Raw genomic sequence first — 21,374 nt, 5'->3', positions numbered from 1 at the left:
GATTCTATCTCTTACAAATGAGTAATGTGTTGTGTATTTCATCCATTTCATCTGTTCTTGAAACATCAAGGCTTGTTATACATCTTTCCGTCATTTCTCATTCTCACATCTTAATTCCAGGCTTTAAACCTAGCTCCGGTACCGTCCAGGAACTTAATTTTCGGTCTTCCAAAAATGTCTGGGGTTATTTCAGTGTGGCAGCATCAGGAGGATTACATGAATTTGCAGATTCCCAATTTGGTCATTGCTTTTCTTGGGGAGAGGATCGGGAACAAGCTCGTGAGTGAGTATTCTCTTTTATTTTTCTTCTGTATGCAATAAAAGAATTGGTCTGCCCTTATCCATCATCAGCCTGCATCACTGAGGGTATTTATTGAATTGATATGCATCAAGGTAAAATTTTATGAGATGAAAAGAAACAAGATCATTAACTCCGTTAAGTATGGCGACTGCTTTAGTTGCATTCTGTTATTACCACCTGGTGAGGAGAGTGAATTGACTCGTAGTGATATACCATGAATTTCTCTTTCTTCATTGGGACAAGTGCTGGTTTTTGTGGGTGTTCAGTCTCATATTGTGCACCTATCATGCCTTTTTGTATCTGAAATCCTCTGGAAATAGTGCCTATTAGACATGGGGATTGTTTTTTTCCTAAACATTAGTTTTTTATCAAATAAATTCAGCAAATTGGATACCTAAAAGCTGGAAGAATGGAACAAAAATCAACCATCTCCCAAAGGGTTAATATGCAGTAAATATTCATAGATCTAGAGTGGTGCCTTTAATTAATTACTTTACCCTGAATCCTGGATATTGTTGGGTAACAGTGTAGACTGATTAAAGTTTATTTATTCTACCAAGTGCATTAATTATTTTAATTTTACTCTGCTGGAGTTCAAGAGTAAGCCAGGTGGGAATAAAATAATCTTAGAATGGTTGAGAAATAAAATGAGATGATGCAATTATAATGGTGGAAATGAGGATTATTGAAATTGTTTTAAACTGGTAATAATGACAGCGTAACAATGAATTTAGGTATGTTAATCGAATTAGTACCACGAAAATTTCTTTTGATGTATATTCTACAGCATTTAAAGCTTTTAAAAAAGTTGAACTATTTGTAGCATAATTGTGATGATTGATATCTACTCAATTTTTGGTAAAAATGAACCGTGTTTAAAAATTATTGTATGAGCCTATTCTATGTAGACTTTCAAATAATAAGATCATTACTTGATGGAAACAATTAAATGGATTTAATTGTGATATTATTACAATCAAAATGAAAAATGGTGAATTTATGATAAACCAATCAATATTACTTACCTGTTCCAAAGAATTTGACGGGCAACTACAGCTTTTTTTATTTGAAATATGAAATTAAAGGTCATCATAGTTGCTTAGTGTAAATCTATTATATTGAAAGGTTAGATTCAAATTATTTAGGGAGAGAAGTTTCAATAGGTGGCAGGGGGCTTTGTTTCCCATTCCGTGGCCTTATGGAGACTTTGGTTATTAGTATCTCTCTGCTATCAAAGGTTAGTGCTATTTGTGATGCATAAATAATGGAAAAGCTTGTTTTTATTTACAAAAATGGGTTTAATATTCATGGAAAGTACTACCTTAGTTATTGAAATATATATAGTCTTTTACATTTGCCCCTGAAATTTGTTTATCCCTTATGTGCGCTTATAAATGTTATTGTTTGTGTTTTTAGAAACCTTGTAGTTGCCCTGAAGGAGTTATCAATCAGAGGGGATTTTAGGACTACTGTGGAGTACTTGATCACGCTGCTGGAAACAAGAAGTTTTCAAATGAACACAATAGATACCAGCTGGCTGGATATACTTATTGCAGAGCGTGTCCGTTCAGAAAAACCAGACACTATCCTTGCTGTCATCACAGGTGCTCTTCATGTTGCTGACCAAACCATACGCCAGGCCTTTCAAAATTTCCAGTCATCCCTTGAGAGGTAAGTCGTGATGTTTGATGTATACAGGTTTAGATTTAGATTTATTATTTGAGAAATAATGATTTAAGTGCTTAACGAGGAATCATATTTGTACCAGTGACATGAACCATCAGAGAATGCTGATACACTCATTGTTCCCAGTTTCTCTCAAAATAAAAAAAATGCTTTCGTCCCATCAAGCTTCAGTATATTCAAGGCTATGTAATTTTTTTGTGGTTGACTCATATATTGATCCAAAATTAATAGGTCAGCAGGTGTCATTATGATCCGATTGGGATCAGTGGCCAGGTTGATCATTGTTAGGTCTAGGAGAACATCATGAAGTAATATTACCTGGGGTTAAGCTGATTACCTTTATTATTCAATTTCCATGACATAGATAATATTGAGTTTGAGGCTATCTGCTCATTATCTTAAGTTTTCCTATTGGGACTAGTTGGTGAACTAGAGGGCTTTAAAAGTACCAGCAAATACTTATGAAGAAAGTGAGCTTGGCAGGCAGGAAGGCTTGCTGACCCATGCTAATGGGTGCAGCTCAGAAGTTGTGATCCAAGTAGTGGCTGCGACCAAGGAATTGTGACCCAAGCTGGGCAGGTCAGCCATTGGGGAAACTCACTGCCTTTGGTAGTCTGGGGCTCACTTATAGAGGGATTCTGCTCACAAGGATCAGCACTGGAGAAGGGGTGTTTCATCAAATTTGCTCCCAGCTATTAACAGATCCTGCCTTTTTATCAGAGCCAAAGGTTGTGAGTTTGGAATCTCTGCCACCATCTGAGGAGGCACCATAAATTCTATTCAGTGACTTATCAATCTTTAAGACATGATGAAGTGCCTTATGCAATGGAGTTCTTGGTTTGTCACCACTCTGGTCCAACACATTGTATACCACATGCATTGCGACTTTACCATTCTCTGAAGAAGCTGTACACTGATGGCAATTAACATATTTAATCTGCATGTTAATTCTCCACCTTGTCCCCATCACATGGGCCTGTGCGATAAGACTGGCATCTGCATTAGCTTTGTGTTGCGGTTAATGGCTGTGAGAGGTGTATGAAGTTCCATGTATTGTGATAGATTTTTGCAGATTTTGCTCTGTATAATTTGTTAAAGTAATAAACTAAAGATAAAAATATCACCTGCAAGGATTCATCTCCCAAGAAAAAAGAAATTGAATAATAGAAGCATTTTCCTTGTTTCAATGTTGAACCACTTCTGTATGAATTGTGCAATATATATGCAGATGATGACAAACACTTATCCCCCCACATTTCCCAATAACAATTCAGTTGAAAATAAGTAGACTCTGTACATGATGAAATTGCTCTACTAGGTGCTTTGTTTAATGTTAATATTTCCAGCAATGATTGCAGTTATAATAGAAGTACATACATTGGGGAATATATGCAATTTAATTCATTTTAGTGTACTCATATGGCCACCTAAAAGAATAAAAATGTATGTACATTGATAACATTTTGCTGGTAAAAATTAATGTTAATGAATCAATGTACGAAATAATAAATAATTTGATAAACTGTTATAGACTTTATACTACAGTTATGAGCAAAGTCTGGAAAAAATAATGGAAATATCTAGTCACCTCTGTGAGGCAAGTAAATTTGAAGTTTTGATTGCATTGATCTCTTTGGAGACCAGTGATTATGGTTCGATGCTAGTTGAGTTACAAAATTGCCTACATTTGAGCATTATGTAAATTCAGGGTATGTAAATACAAGGTATGTAAATTCAAGGGTCAATTGTATTTGACATTCAGTAACATTTTGAAATCTGGCTATGTAGGTAGATTAGATGTATAAAATGTTATATTATGGTTGATTAATTAAAATAGTATATAATACTTATGTTATATATATATTTTCAGAGGACAGATTCAGGGTGCCAACACCCTTGAAAATGTGGTGAACCTGGAGCTTATTAATGATGGTGTTAAGTATAAAGTGCTGGCTACAAAATCAGGACCCAGTAGCTACTTTTTGGTGATGAATGGCTCTGTTACAGAAATTGATGTTCATAGAATGTCTGATGGAGGTGAGTATAGCAATATAGTAAAAACTTTTTTGTGCTGAGACAAATGTGTATTACCCTGTGTGTTAAAAGTATATCCTGTTTTATGATCTCATAAATTATTAATTATTGCTACTGAGCGAAAGCCGGAATTAACACCACTTAAAATAGTCTTGTTTTTAATGAAGTTCCTATTTTAAAGAAGTTAAGATGATTCCCATAAAAATGAAAATTTTATCTGGTTAGCAGTCCCACAAGGTTTATTTTATTATTTTATGCTTTTACTGTAGTCGCCCATTATAATTTAATGCATAATTTTTCTAGTTCTCTTTCCCGAATTCAATTTTTTAAATTTTTATTCAAGGAAGTCATGCAGCCTTTTTTGGGCATTCTAGTAAATAGGAGGTTTTATATAAATGTTACAGCTCATATGAATGCAGCTATTTCTAATGAATAAATGAAACAAAAACTAGTGTTTTCATTGATATAATAGAATTACAGAATGCAGTGATGCCTGAGATGTTGAAGAAGTGTAATTAAAATGATAAAAATGTGTGAAATTTTATTTACTGTGAAATGTACCTTGGTTCATGTTTTAAAAAGTTCCCGCCTCATACTTAATTGTATACTAAATAGCGTGAGTATTTAAAGATTACAGCAGTGCATATCCCACCTTTATTATTTTCCCTGAGAATAGATAACATACTCCCTGCCCCTTTAAGACTTGCTATTTTGTTAGTTCATTAGCAAGTTATAGAGCTTAGGTCTCGGTATGAACTTAACATTTCAAGTGTAGGACCATAATATGGGTTAAATCCCAAAGTTGACAGACTCTGAATCCCACGGAGATTCCCTTTCTTCATTGAATCTTGAATCCTCAGTTATCCTTTTTTCTTCATATTTTGGATCATGATTCCTTTTTCTATATTTCATCTTTTTGTTGAAACCAAATTAACTTTTCTTGAATCATCAATTATCTCTCCAAATATCCACTTATAATTGGTAAAATAACCACAGCTATGAAAGCAATGTATGGAATTTTTTTCAATATCTTGAAGATTAACTATTATGTGCTTAAATTTGAAGGGCACTAAAATTACTCAATGAAATATTTCATTCAGGAATGCTGTTGTCTTTGGATGGAGCCAGCTATACGACATACATGAAAGAAGAAGTTGATCGCTATCGTATAGTAATTGGAAATCTGACATGTGTTTTTGAGAAGGAAAATGATCCCTCAATGCTTCGTTCACCTTCAGCTGGAAAACTTCTCAACTTTCTTGTTGAAGATGGTGGGCATGTGTTTGCTGGACAAGCATATGCTGAAATTGAGGTAAGATTAATCCTGTTTTTTTTTAATGATAGTAGAATAGGAAAACAATATAAAGTGATTTGTTGTGCTTGAGAATGTTAAGTACATTTTGTGGAGAAAGGATTATTCTCCGCCTTCCCCATTGTAGTCATGTTACATGTCAATGATTAACCTTAATTATTAGAAAATGTAAGAAATCCCCCCATGATGTAAAATTTGAGGTGAACATTTTGTTAGCTGCTAGAAATCACCAGTTTTAAGTTATATAAATGTACAGATGTGTTTACAGAAAGATTCAGCTAATAGAGTGAAATATTATGTGAGGTCTCAATCCCTAATAATCACTGTTGAGTTTTTAATATTATTAATGTTAATCTTTATAAGCATTCATTGCCTAAATCCTATAACACTTTCAGTATAGTGTAGCCACTACCAAGAGTATTTTTATTCATTTGTACAAGGATGTCATCTGGGAAAATATTAATAATGATTTAACTTACATTGTTAAATTTTCATAGCATGCATTGTCATATTGTAATAATATGTTTTTAAAATTTTAGCTGTTCATCTTGGTTACTGCACTAGTTTGATGATGGCAGGGACCTGCCTCATCATTGGATAGATATTATAAACCATACCTTAAAATGGGTTTAGAATGTCAACTAAAATTTTTAAATTCTTTCTTCTCTAATATTCTAAGTATGGGTTGTGGTAAGGTCTTAAAGGTGACTGTTTTTTTGGTCTATATTTTAAATCTTATATCTTCTGTAAAATAACCTACTATCTGCATTTGCTAATCTGACATTTTTGAAGAAAATAATTGGAAACTTTTATCTCTGTGCAAAATGTGCACACATACCATAGAGCTAACCCATCCATATAGCCTAATGTGAAATATAGGCTCATAACATTATAATCACTCAGATCTTGTCCATGGCGTGATATTTTTTGTTTACATTGCCACTAAGAGCCAAACCTAGGTATTTCTTGAGTGTCACGGTGTGCTTCTTGGAAATGACCAAAGATTAAGGAGACAAATATTGAAGTGTAGCGTTGAGTTTGTCTTGTTGCCAACCTCTTTATTTTTTTGTCAAATTGTACATGCATACTCCAAGGTAAATGCAGAATTTTTTCTGGATGTTATAATAATCCTTTACATCTACCACTTCATAGTGGCACATCATCCAGCTAGTTTCATGAGGAAGGAGATTGAAGAATGCATCTTTTTGTCTCCTTTATACTGATATTATGAATGTTGTGTATTCACATGTATTATTTGGATCAGGATCCATAATCTGGCTGCCTATCTATGCTTGCATTTCCTTGGAACCAAGTGAGTCTGCCATTGGAGCATTTTTCAAACCCAATTTTTAATCTCTTACTGATTTATGCAAATTTTACCTCAATTAGAAGTCTAGGAATGCTGCTGAAAGAGCTGGTTCAAGTATCTAATCCAGCTTCTAATTGATACTGACAAAAAAATCACTCAAAGGGCAAATTCTGTGACGTCATAAATTTAATCAAAATACATTTATGCTCCACTGGCTGTGCCATGGTATATTGAAATGAAATCCTGCTGGAAACAAACAAGATGTGAAAAGCCTGTACGCCAAGCAATTTCCAGTGGACAGTCTTAGTTGTTGAAAAATACATGTGCTTAGCCATTCATATGTGGTCATGATTGTATGATATCCAGTTTCAGCAGATGTTGAATCTCTTTTAAAATCAAATGACTACTGTGTTTGCAATATGCGGCTCTCACTATAACCAATTTATTTAACGTGTAAATTGCGGGGCAGTAAACTACCTTGGACATGTCAAGATTCCTATTCTATGCTTTTCTTGTATTATCAGGATTCCCATGTATTAACTCTTCAAGCCGGTATAGGAATTTAAATGCTTGGGCACTACTCGCGGTATTTAATTTTTTTTAAATCTCTCTTTCTGCAGCATCACTGAAAATAATTTACATCTTTTTAACTATTAGATCTAAAATTTTAAAAAAATTAGCCTTATGTTAAATTGCTCTTTCTATTTATTAAAAGTTTTACTCACGTAATATTTCATATTTTCACTTCTTCATTGCATTTAAGTTTTGAACCTCTGCTCTAAAAATTCAGTTGTGTGTGATATAATTTGAAACAATCCCCTTAATATAGGCCTGCATTGTAGTCGTGGCACCAGTACACTGTATCCCTCCTTTTAACTCGTGCGGAGCACACCTGACATCTTCTTTGAGGCCTGTACTTCTTCCTGGTGGGTGGTATATTTTCAACGAAGTGCCTCTTGACCAAAATTCCTCACTTGAACTTGCACTATCAGATCCAATGCTCACTTCTCTTTTTTCTATCCAAATCTTTGACTAAATTCTCTATATAATCTTCATTCAGAAAAAGCTTAATCCTCTTGAAATCCATGAGGCACTATGCACAAGGCTTTTTTACTTCTCTTTCTCAGGAAAGAAATCTAACTGCTGAGACCTTTTGCCCTCGCAACTCTAATGACAAAACAAGAAGAAAGAATGACACGCAAATGGTTCCAGAGAAATTTGATGGGGAGATCCTGACAGGCAATTAAGACAAACAGAACTTGAGGACAAAGTGTAAATGCCAAGAAATCGCTTATCTCATGAGGAAAAACTTGCAAAATTTATCTTCCTAATAGATTGCCTTTTCATGTGGCCAAAACAGAGCGATTATAAAGACTTTATATCTAAGAGGCTAAGGGCAACCATAGATATTGAAAAAATTCGATGGCGCAGCAGAAAAGAATTCAAAACCTAGAGAGCGGAGCGAGGCATACAGCAAACGTCGATCCGTGAATGAGGCTTGCTGACTCTGACATAACACTTGCAGAGAACCGTGCTGAGGGGTTAATGCATGTGATGCTTGAATTATTAATTTATTTTAAAATAATGAAATGCCTAGTTGCAAATAATTGCTGGCATTTTTAAGCAAATTCATTTTAGTCCTCACTTTCATCATTTTTTGTTGCATAATGTAGAATTTATATAAACTGCATATTTGATTTTTTCACCCAATTTTTCCCCTACCTTATTTCTTAATTTAAGATACAAATTGAATTTTTTTCTCAATGAGGTGTTAATAGAGAATCCTGAAGATGATTTGACCACATTTGAAATTCTTTTAGTATTTTTTTCCACAAATGTAATGACAGTCTTGAGTGGATTCATTAATTTGCATTTTCTTCCTTTAGGTAATGAAAATGGTGATGACGCTTACGGCCAGTGAATCTGGATCTATATTTCATCTGAAGAGGCCAGGAGCTGTTCTTGAGACTGGATCCCTCATTGCTCGTTTAGAGTTGGATGATCCATCCCTTGTGACTCAAGCTAAGGAATTTACGGGTGGATTTACCAGCAAATCATCTGAAGATTCAGCCAAGTCTCATTTGACAGGCCCAGAGAAATTAAATCATGTACATAATTCATACAAGCATATTCTGGAGAATGTTTTAGCTGGTTAGTATAAATCCTTTCTATATTTTTCTACTTATTAGCAATGGGATGATTATGATTCTACCTTTTCTGTTGGCATTTCCCAGTTGCAGAGTTATCAGTCAACTCTTTGCTCCAACCCGAGCTTGATGCTTATAATTAAGTGTTGACATTATGATATAATTATCATAATATTTACTGCTTTATTTTCTGGTGATGCTGAGGTTTTTAGGCTTTCAGTAGAAAAGTAATGTTGGGGTTTCTAAGTAATTTATATTGTTTTTAGGTATTTTGTTAAAATAAAGTTGTCTCTCTAGTATTTTTTTATTCCAATTGAAGATAGGTACTCATGACCAAATTTTTTCTCTTCTTTCTGTTTATGTCTCTTGAACTGTTTTTTAATAGTAAATATAAAAAATAAAAATAAAAAAATAGTAAATACATACATACATAAATGAGAATTTTATAAATTAGCATATTTTATTGAATTTTAATCTTTTCAATAATTTTAAATTTATTATACTATATTATAAAAATATACTTTGTTTATACTTTAGTGTAGAAATATGTTCTCTAATGGTTTGTAAATCAGATACACGGTCACAAATAAAAGTAAAGCATCCTCAAATAGATTTATAGTAAACTCTTGATTATCCATGCAATTGAATGCATAATTTAGCACGGATAATTGAAAACTATGAATTACTGAAATATGTGGAAAATATGGTTGTGATGATAATGGAAATGTATGGAGACACTTTTTTCATTCCTTGTATTTAATTCCTGATTTTTTAGCAGTAGAAATTACATTTTTTTCATTTTTCAGCCATTTTTATAAGAATGGAATTGCAGTTAAACAAGAACACAAAACTAACATTGAGTGAATAGCAGAATGTATTTTCTAATAAGCTAAACCAATCACTTAGTCTGGAAAAAACAAATAATTGGTATAGGATGAATATCGACAAAGGTTCGCTGATATGGATTCATATTCATCATATGGTACCAATTAAAATAATGCAGTGTAGGTAGCTAATGAATTATTTGCTGCTCTCCTTAAAGGAGAATATGGAATTCTAAGGGCCAATGAATGCAAGGGAAGCGATAATGGGAAAGTACAAAAATGGTTAATTTAAAACATGAAATACTATTGACAACTTTTGATTTTGTGAAATTAAAAAACTTTTATGAAAGCACTAGTATTTCAAAATTGTGCATTTAAAAAATTATATCAAACTTTCAAAGCATTTAATTATCTTTATGATTGTAATTTTATTGAAATTTGAAGGTGCTAGGGAATGGTGGAGTAGCCATGGATAACTCTCAAAGTGGATAATCCATACACTGATTCTGGAGAGTTTACTGTACGAGGGTGGAAATTTTTGAGATTTTATTTATATGTAAGATTTTGTAGAAATAGTGATTAGGCTTAATATTTAATTTTTATGATTAAATTTCTTTGCTTTACTTTGGAATACTAAATATATTTAACTCTATTACAATATATTTGTGACACAAATCAAAGTACTACTGAACCAATTGTCTGTCGATAAATCAGCAGTTTTAAAATTAGACCCTCATTGTAATCCCGTCCTGGATAATCTGAATTATTTGGATGTTACTTAAAAGTGTGTACATGTCTGAGATTTCCTTAACCATCAAAATATACTGGTAGTTCTGTAGTTCAGTATTACCTTTTTGCCACTCTTAAGATACATTAAAATTATGTATTTCAATTTATTATTTATTAGTTAATTCTTTTGATGTTTGTTGTTGAGTAATATTGCCATAATTAATTATATCCTTCTTAAAGGATATTGCCTACCTGATCCTTACCATTTGCCAAGACTGAAGGAAGTGATAGAGAAGTTCATGGCATCCCTTCGAGATCCAAGTCTCCCCCTCTTGGAGCTTCAAGAGGTCATAGCTTCCATTTCTGGACGCATTCCAATCTCTGTGGAAAAGAAAATTCGCAAACTGATGTCACTGTATGCAAGCAATATCACATCTGTTCTTGCTCAATTTCCTAGTCAGCAGATAGCAAGTGTGATTGACAGGTAGGAAACAGGAATTTTTTAATATTTTCTATTTCCAGAGTTGTATTTTAGATACACATCAATAATCCAGTTTTAATATGTCTGGTGTTATCATAATTTGACACACTTATACTGATGAACTTGATTTTTTTCAGCCATGCTGCTACTCTTCAAAAGCGTGCAGATAGGGATGTGTTCTTTCTTACCACTCAAGGCATTGTACAGCTGGTTCAGCGGTATAGAAGTGGTATCAGAGGAAGGATGAAGGCAGCGGTCCATGATTTGTTGCGCCAATACTATGCTGTCGAAAGCCAGTTCCAATTAGGTATCCTAGTGCCCTCATAATAACCATATTTTTGTTCAACGTGTATTTGACTGTATATTATTTTTGTGATTCAAAGACGGAAAATATTTTGAAGTTATAGATTTATTCCGTTCTCCTTTCTAGGGCATTATGACAAATGTGTTTCAGCACTGCGTGAAAAGCATAAAGATGACATGGCAGCTGTAACCGGAACCATATTTTCACATAGCCAGGTATGATTGGAGGCATGTATATTTGGGGAAAAATATTTCAAACCATCATATTTTTAATTTTTTTAGTATCTTTCCTTAAATAATTTACTTCTTCAAGTTGTATATTTTTCGTCGCGGATTTCAAATTCAGTTGCTGATTTTGTGTTTCTGTTACCTATTAAAAATTGCTTGATTGTCATTGATTATGTCATTATTTGAGCAAGCTGTCATTATTTTTTCAAAACTATGCTTTTTAAGAATTTGATTTTATTCCCTCTCATTAATATAAATAGGTTGCTAAGAAAAACATGTTGGTGACTATGTTAATTGATCACCTTTGGGCCAATGAGCCAGGACTAACTGATGAATTGGCCTCTACACTCAACGAACTGACATCGTTAAATCGGAGTGAGCATTCAAGAGTTGCTCTTAGAGCTCGTCAGGTAAATGAAATGTCATTTCCGATGACTGTGTGAAAATAAATGATAATCCTGTTCTCTTTATAGAAATCCATATGCAATGATTTTCTTTTAAATTAAATTACTGTTAGTCCTTATCAGTTGAGTTCTTGGTTTTAGTTTACAAGTGTACTCTTGTTTATGATGTGTTCTTTGATGATCTAGAATGCTTGGTTTACATGTGATTTTCTCTTAGGTACTAATTGCTGCACATCAGCCAGCCTATGAACTTCGACATAATCAGATGGAGTCTATATTCCTGTCTGCTGTAGACATGTACGGACATGATTTTCACCCTGAAAATCTTCAAAAATTGATTCTTTCAGAGACATCAATTTTTGACATTCTTCATGATTTTTTCTATCACACGAACAAAGCTGTATGCATGGCAGCCCTTGAGGTAAGCAAAATGCTGATTGTCATATGGAGTTTTGTGCTCTTTGAATTCAATCCCCAGGAGGAAGTTGGATACTGAATTGAACTATTTTGAAATCACGTTATGTTTTTCACAAAATATAGGGATGGGTAAATTTATACCAGATGGAGAAACAAGTAAAAATAAAACATTTTGTGGAAAAGGCATTGCAACGAAATATAATTGAAGTTGACATGAGAACACAAAATTTCAAGTCTGTGTAATTGATTGACAGAGGTAGAATTAAACCACTGAAGAATGCAAAACAAAACTTTTTAGCTTTTAAGTAATGGTCGATTGAAAAAAATGAAACTGAATCAAAATGCTGTGAAATCTGTAATCTACATAATATTCACCAAAAACCGCCGTCTTTAACCTGAAAGTTGGTTTGTTAGGTGAAACTAGCTATGACATCATGGCATCTAAAATAAGCATCAAATAATTAATGCCTGATTGTGTCTTACAAAAACCTTGATCTCATATTTTTCTCACTGTTCCTCTCAAAGTTTTTAAGTTTGTGGTTTTACTGCATGTATAAGATTTAAAAAAACACAAATGCACTGATGCTCACCTTTGAGGGTCCACAGCAGTTATTGCTGTGCATGGTGAATGATATTCAAGCTTTTGTTTGAAATATGTCTATTTACATGCCATTAACCCTGAATTATCCTGACTTTGTATTTTTTAATTGTAGGTGTATGTTCGTCGAGCCTATATTTCATATGAGCTAACATGTTTGCAGCATATGGAGTTGTCAGGAGATGTCTGTTTTGTGCATTTTCAATTTCTTCTCCCATCCTCACATCCTAATAGGTAAAATTATTTCCCATCATTATTTCAATTTTCAGAGTATTTTTTTTTGTTTTAGTTTGTAAACTCATGTTCCATCCTCGTTTTAGGCATCCACACAATCGAGTTATGGGGTTGTATGGAGAAGAGGGCATAGAGTCTGAGTCTTGGTCATCCACTAGTGGTGCTTTAACTTCTGGTACTACTGTTGGGGGTTCTTCATTGTCAATGGGGATGTACATGGAAGATTGCCAGAGGACTGGATGCATGGCTGCCTTCACATCCTTCGAGGAATTTGAGAATTATGCTGAAGAAGTTTTGGATCTCCTGGAAGATTTTGCTACATCCTCAGGTTCAGTAAATCCCAAAGTCATGGAAGCTGTTGAATCCAGTGAATGCCGCCTGTCAACCTCCATTAACATATCCATGTCCATTGGAGACCCTGTGCAGAATGAAGAAATTGACAAGGTACGAAGTAATCATACTCAGCATTTCGTATTTTTTTCCTTTGTGCTTTTCCCCCCTTTACTTGTAATTAATTTGGAACCCCTAATGTTTAGTTAATCATTCGTTAAGCAAAGGACTTTGAAAAATTTAAACCATGGTGTCACTAATTTTATCCTTTCATTCCAATTTTTTGTCACTTCACTTAAATAATTTGAGTAAAGAGAATTTTGACTTTATTTTGAGATATTTAAACGTGTCTCTTATTTCTAAGAAGAAACTAATCTATTTCATATGGAAGGGAAACATTGAAAAACCCAAGTAAATGAAAATACCTCAGAAAATTGTCATATGTAATCATTCATTTCAAAATAGGCTCCAGTACCAATGTCAATATTTTTGTCTGGCTCTTTATCTGTGTGACATTGATAAAATGCCACTTTTATTGTTAAAAAGAATCCATTGATACTTGAAAATCTCTTGAGTGATTTGCACCACAGTTTACAAAATCATTTTTTCTTTGTGCACTTCCTAAAACTGAGCATTTTACACATCAAAACATAAATGCTCATTCTGATCAAAGGCTATGACATTTTTTTGAGTTAGCACAAAAATATTTATCTTTGGATAACTTTCTAAGGAAATTTTCAAAATTAACTCATTTGGTTTTGTAAGGGTAAAAGTATGAAGATTTCATAAATGTGCCTAAAGAATATGCAAATCATATTTGCCATGAGCTAGTACTAATAAATCCTGATTCACAACCTGACAGCTGATAGGTGTTATCTCAGTCTGATTATTTAGTCTCGACCATACCTACTTCTTATTTGCTCTGAAATTATTTTGAATTCCAATTTATATTAAATCATTTCTACTATGTATTGATTCATATTAAAAATAGTTTCAGGGTATTTTTATAAAACAAATTGCTTTCTGTCATTACGAAGTTTATGATTTCATTCCATACAAATATTTAAGGATAATTTGCTTTTAGCTGTCTATGTCCAATATAAAATGTGATTTATGCTTGCTACCAGAATGTTTCCAGAGCTCAGAGTAATTAAAACATGGAAAGCATTTTCCATTGTGAAATGTGAAGGGACCTGAAATTTATTATGGGCTTAATTTTGAAGTGATAAGATAAATCTTGGATAATTCCATTAATTTCGAATATGGGATTATAAGTACAGAAGTTATATGAATGTTAGAAGTTTATATGAATAGCAATATAATTGATCAAACTATTTGATTCTGCATAGTTTTGATTACAGTCATAAATGTAATTGAATGCTGTCTATTCACTGTAAATTCTCATTAGAAAAAGATAATACTTTATTTCCTTAATATTTAGTGAAAATGAAGTATCCTAAATTAATGTCTTTGAAGGTTGAGTGTGGTGACTTTGTTTTCTCCTTGTTATTAGGTAATGTTATGAACTTCTTAGATTTTTCTGCAAAAATTTTTGTTCAGGTACTATCTAGTTTCATTAGATATATTCTGTAGATTGCAGTATTTTATTAATAGTTTTGTGTATATTTTTTCTTCAGCCAAGGGAACCAATTCATATCCTGAGTATTGCCTTGAAGCACCCATGCTTGTCTTCCACTAAGGATGGACAGAGTAAAAATAATGCTGAAGAGGATGATGAAGTCCTTAGCCGCAGATTTGGAGCTTTTTGTGCTTGTCATCAAGATGATTTGCTAAAACGAGGTGTTCGACGAATCACTTTCCTCACACTCTCCAACCGAGAGTTCCCCAAGTTCTTTACCTATCGGGCACGTGATATGTATGCCGAAGACCGAATATACAGGCACTTGGAGCCTGCTCTTGCTTTTCAACTGGAGCTAAATCGTATGCGTACATATGACTTGGAAGCATTGCCAACCTCAAACCAGAAGATGTTGCTCTATCTTGGGAAGGCTAAAGTAAGTTATTTTTTAATACAGCTCCTTAAAGCATCACTCAAATCACTAGAAGCACATATTATATGAAAATGAATGTCCATAGATGCTTGGTTTAATGTTTTCCAGATATCTATTTTGTGGTATTCATGATAAGTGTATTTTTAAAAGTTGCTTAAGAATTATTTTATAATAAAATTTACAAAATGGATGCGGCAGTAGCTTAACAGGCTAAAGCATTTGATGATTTCTGGCTTAACTTTGTGGAAGTTCATGTTCATGGAATAAGAGCATAATGTATTTTTCCACTGTTCTTTATTTTGGTTCTACTAAATGAAACAGTTTCTGGCGTCACTTGGTGGAAATTCTTCATATTGAAATTAAATTTAAAATACTTCGCCTTTCCACATAAACCACTTTTATTACTACCTAGGTTTCGTTATGGTGTAACATCATCAGGTAAAAATACAAGTCAAACACAGTATTATAGTTCTGGACGGAGGGGAAGAGGAGGGAGGTAGGAAAGCAAGGATTGGTTGAGGTAGGAAGAGGGGGCAGAGGAGGAGGAGGAATGATAACATTGAAAATACTATAAAATAACAGAAATATACATTGTTGAAAAATACATTGTTGAGAGAGAGAAAAAAATAAATTATACAAATATTGTCGGAGAGAAAAAAAAAATTATATAATAATTTTCTTGGCGTCGATTAGTTGGCAGAGGAACGGGTATTGCGAATGGCACTGGGTAATTAGTTGATTAAGTAGCAGGCTGGGAGGAGTTAATTCATAGTTGAAAAAGTTAAGCTTGGTGTCAGTTTAATTGGCAGATGGGCGAGGATAATACAATAACGGGGAACGCGAAGGGTAAAGAAATTACCTTCTTTATTCTTTCTTTACCCTTCGCATTCCCCGTTATTGTATTTTCCTCGCCCATCTGCCAATTAAACTGACACCAAGCTAAACTTTTTCAACTATGAATTAACTCCTCCCAGCCTGCTACTTAATCACCTAATTACCCAGTGCCGTTCGCAATACCCGTTCCTCTGCCAACTAATCGACGCCAAGAAAATGAATATATAATTTTTTTTCTTTCAATGCCCTCTTCCTACCTCAACCAATCCTTGCTTTCCTACCTCCCTCCTCTTCCCCTCCGTCCAGAACTATATATACTGTGTTTGACTTGTATTTTTACCTGATGATGTTATACCATAACGAAACCTAGGTAGTAATAAAAGTGGTTTATGTGGAAAGGCGAAGTATTTTAAATTTAATTTCAATTGGTACTACTAGTTCCAATTCTTAGGCGTCATCATCAGTTGGTGATGATGCCTAAGCATTGGAACTAGTAGTATTGAAATAAAGAACAGTGGAAAAATACATTGTTTTCTTCATTCCAGGCTAAAGCACTCTGCCTGACATCAAGGGATCTGGGTTCAGATCCCGGTCAAGGTGAATGATTTTTACACTTTCAAAATGTGGCATTGTTATAAAATTAAGTAACCGTAGTATACTATTTGGTTTATGGACTTAATAAATGCTTATGACAGAGTACTCCTGAATATTATAAAATTCAAAGAAATGGAGCTTGCTTAAAATTATGACCTGAATGTAAATTTGGTGTATTTTCCACTTGCTGCGGTTCTAAATTTTAGCTGATCTTATTTTCTTGTTCTAATCAAACCAATCATAGAATGAAGCTCACAGAATACCTTTTTCCACCTTAACAATTCTGTACCCTCAATAGTTGATACCTGTCTTAAAACAGTTTTACAAAAGAAGAATATACAGAAGGAATATCAGAGAATATTAAGTCAATCCTATTTGTACTTTGGTCCTGTTAATAATATTATTAATTATTAATATGCATAATTGTTATGAATGTGAGTCATTTGAAATGATTCTCAAGAGAGAGATTTCTTGAGGGAAAGTTCAAGAATCCTGAATCAAGGGATTATCTGTGTGGCAGTTTATTCCTTTATAGATGTAGATTTGATTTTGATTTATCTCATGACTTCATTACAGGTAGCAAAAGGACAAGAAGTGACAGACTATAGATTCTTCATCCGATCAATCATCCGGCACTCTGATCTTATCACTAAGGAAGCATCATTTGAGTATCTTCAAAATGAAGGGGAAAGAGTACTTTTGGAGGCCATGGACGAGCTTGAAATTGCATTTTCTCACCCATGCAGTAAACGCACGGACTGTAATCACATCTTCTTGAATTTCGTTCCAACAGTCATTATGGATCCTTCCAAGGTTAGCAAATTAATCTTTAATATATGAGGACATGGGCCTGGAAACATTTTATGAGTACCTAAGTATAATATGGTCTCTAGTAATTAGGCATGTGATAGTTCAGATCTAAATAACTGTACATCTGGTTGATTGATCCAAATGTTAGATCCAAAATGTCAAAATGCAGATTTCCAGATGTAAATTCTCACTTATCTGAATCTGTTGCATGTTACATTATTTATATTATGAGATCAATAGAATCCAAAAGTGATGGATTAAAATACTCATTCCATCCTCAAAATATTCACCATCCCCTTGGTGGAGGGTTAATTTCTCCTTGTCTTTCAGCTAGATGTGAGTTAATCCACAAATGGAATAAAACCAATTTTTTCTGATGTGGCATTCCTTCCAACCCATTCTTTGTTGCTCTCTTTGATTGAGCTCTTTGTTAAAGCCCCTGAAAGCTAAAGTAACAAAGTAAAGTAAACAGCTGCAACTGCATTAAGCCAAATAATCAGGTCCCTACTGAATACGCCTCACCAAACGAAGTAAAGTATCAATAAATAGCTATGTATATTTTAATCCAAAGATCAGTCATGCTCTGCGAGTGAACTTAATGGCTGAGGAAACTTTGTTAGCCGCGTTAAAATCTTTTCCTAGATCACCATTCGCCTCTCTTCAATATATAGCAGGAGTTACCATGATTTACACAGCTGGAGGCATAGGTACAGGTCAGGTGGATGGTCGGAAAATAAGGTTTTCTGGTGGGTAAGTGGGAATGTTGCATAGCCTACAAGTTGACAGCCTGGGATTGGAGCTCTTGCTTTATGAATGCTCAGCACAGTTACAAATCTTCTTTTTTTTGCAATACTTCAAGTAACTACGGAGCTGTATTTCTTCCTCCACCCGCTGCTACACATATAGCTCAGGAAAGATCTGTGGTGTTGTGATTGATTAAAGGGCAGTGGGTGCAAGCTGCAGGGAATGCCATTAGGTTTAATTTCACCCTGAAAACTTTTGTTTATGTTCTTTGACCTTGTCCTTTGCTCTATCATTAGCACTCCATATGAGTCCAGAGGCTAAGTTGGTGGAGAATCTGCAGAGGAGGATAAGTTGAAAGAGCAGGGGAAGGGGGGAAAAGCCAGATTATATATGTCCATTACAGCAGACAAATTATGTAGATATGATTGACTCTTGTATGTGAAGTTTGGAAAAAATTCTCAGAATTTAAATAATCAGTTGCTTTGGTTTCAAAAGGCTATGCTATTTTTGAGTTGACATTAATTCTTGTTTTATCAATTTTACACATCACACAGACATACTTGCAATAGTGAGATTGGCACTAGTTATTGCATGAATACTGTGGATTCTGATGGCATTAGTGTGCATTTTTGTGGTATTTGAAGAAGTATTTAGGTCAGATTAATTATTAATTGCTTCCATTGCAGATTGAAGAAAGTGTTACAAGCATGGTGATGCGGTATGGGCCACGCCTATGGAAACTTCGTGTCCTTCAAGCAGAGTTGAAGATGACCATTAGACCAACCCCAAGTAGCAAAACCACAAACATCCGTCTGTGTATTGCAAATGAGTCTGGATATTATTTGGACATCTGCATGTATCGAGAAGTGACTGATCCAAAGACAGGAATTGTAAGGAAATAAATTTTCCTTTGGGATTCTATGAAAAACTCTTTCCTTCTCTTTTCAGTTATGCTTATGTCATTTGTTAATTTTATAGCTCTAGCTTGAAGTTTTGTTGACTTGAATTTGGTCCTCGCTGCACTACTAAAGAGTGGAAAACCTTGACCTTGTCCTGGCAATTACATGCAAATGAACAAAACTGCTATCCTATCAGTAGGACCCTCTATGAAGATGTACTGGAAATGGAATAGTTTTTCATGTGGACTAAAAGTCTGCACATGCAAATTTACTTAACTTTTGCATTGTATGAATCAGTTTCAATTAAAGTAATTGTAGTGTACTTCCAAATTTAATTTCTCGTTGTGGAATTAGATATAATTTGACAACCACTTTGAAAGTGTTATAATTTTATTGCATTGTTTTGTGGTTTTATTAACTGTTGCAGATGTTTAAGAAAAATACACTTATCAACCTGAAGGTTGGTTTGGTAGGTGATGGTAGAGTTCACCCAATACTATGCTTGATGACATGTGGAATTCGCGCATCAGGGTAGGGGGGCCATTTCCTTTCCTTGTGCCAATTATGGATTCTCCGGAAGTTCTGGCACCCAAAAAATCACACGGCTTGGGTGAAGTCGAGGATGTCCAGAGAATATTGATGCATTTTAAACTTGTAATTTATTAAATGAGGACATCATTGGTCATTCTCAGAAAGTAGACTAAGGAAATGTAATTTATATATTTATTGACAATATCAGAATTATTTAAATTTATTAATAAGTGCAAACATTCTGTCAACTTGCTTGGGAATTATATTTGTCTTCCCAACACACAAATACCTTGAGCTATGAAAATTCAAGGTTAAAGCTTGCAGTATTTTCTCATTAAATTTTTTGATAGGCCGCAAAGATATTGTGGAAAATAATGATAACGCTTGAGTGAAATACTCACCTGAGTATTTCATTCAAGCTCAGATATGATGCCTTTTAATGTCAGCATTTCCAAATTGAATGCTTTAGAATTATTAATTTATGCTTTTTTAATCCTGTTATGTTTTTTTTTCAGATAAAATTTGAAGCATATGGACCAAAATCAGGCCCTCTTAATGGACTGCCAATTTCAGTTCCATACATGACCAAAGATTATCTTCAGCAGAAGCGCTTCCAGGCTCAGAGTTCTGGAACAACTTATGTGTATGATTATCCTGACATGTTTCGACAGATGGTTCAGAAAATGTGGAAAGATCACATTACTCGACGGCCAGGGGGTAGGCTGTTATTCCAATCCATATTGAATTAGTATTACATAATATTCATTTTAATGTAACTCAATTGATATTACATTAGTAATGCCATTAGGTAACTATGCCTTTAAACAGAGGTAGTTAAAATACATTTGGTATGTCATGCTTACATGTATTCATTACAGAGTAACTGACTGAGAATATATTAATTGTTACCCAATATCAATGGATTACAACATGCTTTTTACTGTTCATATGCTCGTAAATATTTGGTTTTGAGTAGATTTTGGACTTAAATATGTACTTAGAGAGAGTTTACTTGTACTCATTATGATTTTTGAATTTATGATTAATGTTACTTTTTATAATAGAAAAAATTGAGGTGCCTTCTCCAACTATGAACTGCATAGAATTAGTTCTACAAGACAGGGAGCATCTTATTGAGCAGAAGAGATTACCTGGTGAAAATGATGTAAGTTTTTTTCCACAAAATTGTATCCACCATCATAGGTCAGGGATTTTGAGTAAAATTGTGGTGTGTAACATAAAAACTTTGTGATCTAATAAGTTAAATGGAAGCTGGAATTAATCAAATATTATGCAATCAACAGCATTGTGGTGACATTATTTCATTAGCAGAGAGATCTCTTTTCCCTCTAATTCCAACTCATTGTAATAAGCAGTAACCAACTATTTCCAGAAACCTATTAAAAGATGAAAAGACGGCACTTTGTATTGCCTTTTGCTATTACATTATTGAAACATTGGTTTGTTTTACATGTTATTCTGTTTTCCTCAAATGTCTCTGGGAGAAAATGTTTGATGCCACAGCTCTCATGAAGCCCGAAGATTTGTTTCCATAGGTTTCTGGAATTTTAAGTGTGTGTATAGCCAGTGTTTTTATGTAGCTTCTGAAAACT

The 21,374-nt window shown here is 33.9% G+C and overlaps 1 protein-coding gene across 3 annotated transcripts in view; it reads left to right on the top strand.

The window, feature by feature from the left end:
• Nucleotides 1-21,374, top strand: part of ACC (acetyl-CoA carboxylase) — an 86,095-nt gene that overhangs the window by 48,210 nt on the left and 16,511 nt on the right. For all 3 annotated transcript variants that reach the window (XM_071585985.1, XM_071585984.1, XM_071585986.1), the window contains 17 exons: nucleotides 121-283; nucleotides 1,718-1,972; nucleotides 3,858-4,024; nucleotides 5,122-5,333; nucleotides 8,529-8,793; nucleotides 10,583-10,826; nucleotides 10,961-11,130; nucleotides 11,254-11,342; nucleotides 11,615-11,764; nucleotides 11,976-12,179; nucleotides 12,889-13,007; nucleotides 13,094-13,451; nucleotides 14,975-15,352; nucleotides 17,354-17,590; nucleotides 19,018-19,221; nucleotides 20,277-20,478; nucleotides 20,826-20,926. In XM_071585985.1, coding sequence (XP_071442086.1) covers nucleotides 121-283; nucleotides 1,718-1,972; nucleotides 3,858-4,024; nucleotides 5,122-5,333; nucleotides 8,529-8,793; nucleotides 10,583-10,826; nucleotides 10,961-11,130; nucleotides 11,254-11,342; nucleotides 11,615-11,764; nucleotides 11,976-12,179; nucleotides 12,889-13,007; nucleotides 13,094-13,451; nucleotides 14,975-15,352; nucleotides 17,354-17,590; nucleotides 19,018-19,221; nucleotides 20,277-20,478; nucleotides 20,826-20,926 — 3,518 coding nt within the window. The remainder of the gene's footprint in view (nucleotides 1-120; nucleotides 284-1,717; nucleotides 1,973-3,857; nucleotides 4,025-5,121; nucleotides 5,334-8,528; nucleotides 8,794-10,582; nucleotides 10,827-10,960; nucleotides 11,131-11,253; nucleotides 11,343-11,614; nucleotides 11,765-11,975; nucleotides 12,180-12,888; nucleotides 13,008-13,093; nucleotides 13,452-14,974; nucleotides 15,353-17,353; nucleotides 17,591-19,017; nucleotides 19,222-20,276; nucleotides 20,479-20,825; nucleotides 20,927-21,374) is intronic.

The sequence above is a fragment of the Hetaerina americana genome, unplaced genomic scaffold, assembly GCF_022747635.1.
Source record: "Hetaerina americana unplaced genomic scaffold, ioHetAmer1.1.p SCAF_2, whole genome shotgun sequence".
NCBI lineage: Eukaryota > Metazoa > Arthropoda > Insecta > Odonata > Calopterygidae > Hetaerina > Hetaerina americana.
The sequence above is the reverse complement of the archived record's forward strand: the minus strand, read 5'-3'. Positions and strand labels throughout refer to the sequence as shown.